The 3,325-nt window shown below is 28.2% G+C and overlaps 1 protein-coding gene across 1 annotated transcript; it reads left to right on the forward strand.

Annotated features, from left to right (window-relative positions):
* Positions 1-274: 274 nt before the first annotated feature.
* Positions 275-1,426, forward strand: LOC119683730. Its single transcript, XM_038097539.1, has 3 exons — positions 275-303; positions 434-1,235; positions 1,305-1,426. The coding sequence occupies exons 1-3, from the start codon at positions 301-303 to the stop codon at positions 1,406-1,408; spliced, it is 909 nt and encodes a 302-aa protein (XP_037953467.1). The 5' UTR covers positions 275-300; the 3' UTR covers positions 1,409-1,426.
* The last annotated feature ends 1,899 nt before the right edge of the window (positions 1,427-3,325 follow it).

The following is a 3,325-nucleotide window of genomic DNA, read 5'->3' on the forward strand; positions in this document are numbered from 1 at the left end:
CTTTAAAATTCATTTTTTCTTATTAAATAAAAAATAATAATTTGCCAATTTAATTTTGTTTTTATTTTTTATAGAAATATAATTAAAAATAACGATAAGTTAATATTATTTGTGAAAAGAGTCATATAAGCACTTCTGCCAGAATATAATTTGGGATTATATTTCCATATCTAATAAAATTAATTAAAAAAGCAATATGTTTTCATTTTAACAACAAATTATTAAAAATTATCTGACATACTAAAATCAGTCGACTACTCCAAGTCATCACGAAAACATTTATTTAGAATAATACTAAAAATGGTAAATATATATATTGTTTATATATATGCATAGGAATAGAAATACTTATACTATAGTGAAGCTTACAAAATAATAATACATGCCATTATATATAATTATGTTTATAATATAAACTAATAAGGCTTTCTAGGTAAATGAAAAGATTCTATATCTTTTATACACAATTATGATGACTCATCACGTGTCACCATTTATGACTGATTTGATGAAAATGCAAAGACCAATTCGATCTGAAATGATAACAGATGATAATGAGGACACGGAAGTAGATTTACTTATCGTAAATGGACTTCCATATATAGAAACATTGCCTATTAATGAGAATCCAAACCAATCCAATCCAAGTTCCGCAGAAGAACAAAACCACAATGAAAATAAAGTTGCTGTCGTATATAGTGTAGCAAAACCTGGGTTTCCGATTATGCCTCCATCTGGGACTGAACTCACAGTTCTGCAAACTGAAAATGGACGTGTAGTGCAGGTGCCAAAAATGTCGACAGCAAATAAAAATGAATTCTCAAATACACACCAGAAACAAACTTCACCAGAGAATAGAATAACACCTTATAAATTTGATGATGATACTACATTTTTATCCGAATTTCCTTCGCAGAGTAATAAACCACTCATAGACAAGAGTAAAACATATTCAATATTTGACAAGACATACTCTCAGTTGACATCGGATACAACAGCAACTACATCAAATCCATATGAAGTGTACTATAAAATCTCTTCGGAAAATGATGATCCAAGCAAATCAACAGTACAGAATAGTTTGGAAGATTTAGATATTTACTTATTCATACTACCAGCTGAGAACTATGAAGAGCAAACAGATATTCTACCAGAGTATGACTATCGGGACATACTGAATAGAAAATGTTTTTTCATAACAAGTTTAAGTGTTATAAAACATGGAACATTTGGCGGTGAATATGAATAATATATACTTAAAATATCAGTAATAATGAATATCTCATTATATATATTCTTTACAGTTTCAAGTTTGGTATGCCGACACTGTTGTTTAGTTAAAACACGCACCTATGCATGTTTTGATATCAGGAAGGGAAGATGCACCATTCGTGAAATATATGAGTAATACATTTTACGATATTATTAATTTAATACATACAATTTTTGTAATAATCAAGTGAGAGTACCATTTCACTGTAAGAGAAAAAATATAAAACCTATTAACTTATATCATGTAAGAGTTAATCAGAGCTGATAAAAATAAAATCTATTGAATGAACTCTTATATGAAAAAAACTTAACCTCTGGGATCTTTTTGACATTAAGTGACTCGACCAGATTTATAGGGAAAAAAGGTGACAAAAAGTGATTTAATGAATATACAAAGGGCATAATATAAAGTATTTTGATAGCGAAATTAATATAAAAGGAGTTCAAAGTGAAATAAAAGCTGAAAGATATAATAACACCAAAGGGTAGTAAGTATGAAGAAAATGAGTACAAATCCAAAAAAAAAACTTCAAAATCGGGTCTGATTACTAAAGATTATCATAGTTATTCATATAAGACACGTTAACTAATACAAATAAACGATGCAATTTTTTACAAAAATAGAATAAGTTCATAGATAATAGTTAATAGGATTATCACTAGTAGGTAATCTAAATGAAAACCTATTTTGACTACAAAATTTATATAGTTTATATTCCATATACTTAAGTAATAATGGAGATATACTTTATTACTATTACTATTATTATTATGGAGACTTAAAGAAAATTTCATTGGAACGAGTTTTCATGTTCCAAGACTTATAGAAGACATATCGGAATTATACTATTATATTATAACAGCAGTTGGTCTTTCTGCGTTGCCACATATACCTATTTTTACTATAAAACGTTTTTTAAAGCTATTTGGGCCAGTGCACTTAAGCACTTTTACTCTTTCATAACTCGTGGTATTTTTAAAACCCCTCTTTACGCCTTGACTGAATTATTGTTTATCACTTCATCAGACTAAGCAATAATTGACCTCAGATCTGTATACCTCCCCGAGGAGCCTGTAACCATTCTGTGATTTGATAACGCGGTGTTGGTAAGTCTGTCAGTTTTCGCAAATAATTTCAGGGCTCTATCCTTCATGTATTTTTTGATGAGATCAAAGTGTGTTAGTTACATGCTATTATGTTAAGTGCGTTAGTTAACAATATGTTTGAAAATAAGTTTATGTGTTCTACGAATAATTTTTTAATTTTTTTTATATTTTGATTTATTTTCTAGTACTATATTTTTCTAAAGCAACCTGCATAAGATACTATATGACAATATGTACACAACTATTTATACATTTATTTACTCATTGTCATATATGTCATATGAAACTGATGAAAAATTATTTCAGTAGCCGACCATAAGAGAGATACAATATGGAACAGTTTCATGCTCTACTTTTACTTTTAGTTTTATATATTTTATACATTTTTGTTTGATATGTATTTTTATTAGTACTTTATATGGCATATTTTTAACATTAATTTCAAATCACTGAATTTAAAAGTTGTTTTGAAATGCAAAATATTTCCATACAAAACGAAGAAACAAAATCAAAGTTGGCAAACAAAATGCCAATCAATACACATAGATGTATCTATAAGTACATTCAATGCACTTTTATTCATCAAAAAAAAAGAAAAAAAAAGAAAATAAATAAAAACTGGGGACAACCGAACGCATTCAATGAAGCAACAAACATGCCACAAAATATTAATATTTTAAGCACGTCTTTGCATCGAGGACTTTTAATGTTCCTAACCTATATTTTTTTGCCTACAATATCCAAAGTAGAGAGTATCTGAGAGTCAAGCAAATGCTGTAGAATGCAAACGAAGTGCACGTGGAAAAAATATTCACATAACGTCACTAAAAAAATCATAGCAGCAAAACAGCAACAAAGTTGCAAGAAAAATAACATGCAATTTTGAAACGTGTGTACTATAAATCAATGAAAATTGCAAAAGATACAAAGAGAAAAAGATTTTAGA

Source organism: Teleopsis dalmanni, chromosome 2 (assembly GCF_002237135.1).
Source record: "Teleopsis dalmanni isolate 2A chromosome 2, ASM223713v2, whole genome shotgun sequence".
In the NCBI taxonomy this organism is placed as follows: domain Eukaryota; kingdom Metazoa; phylum Arthropoda; class Insecta; order Diptera; family Diopsidae; genus Teleopsis; species Teleopsis dalmanni.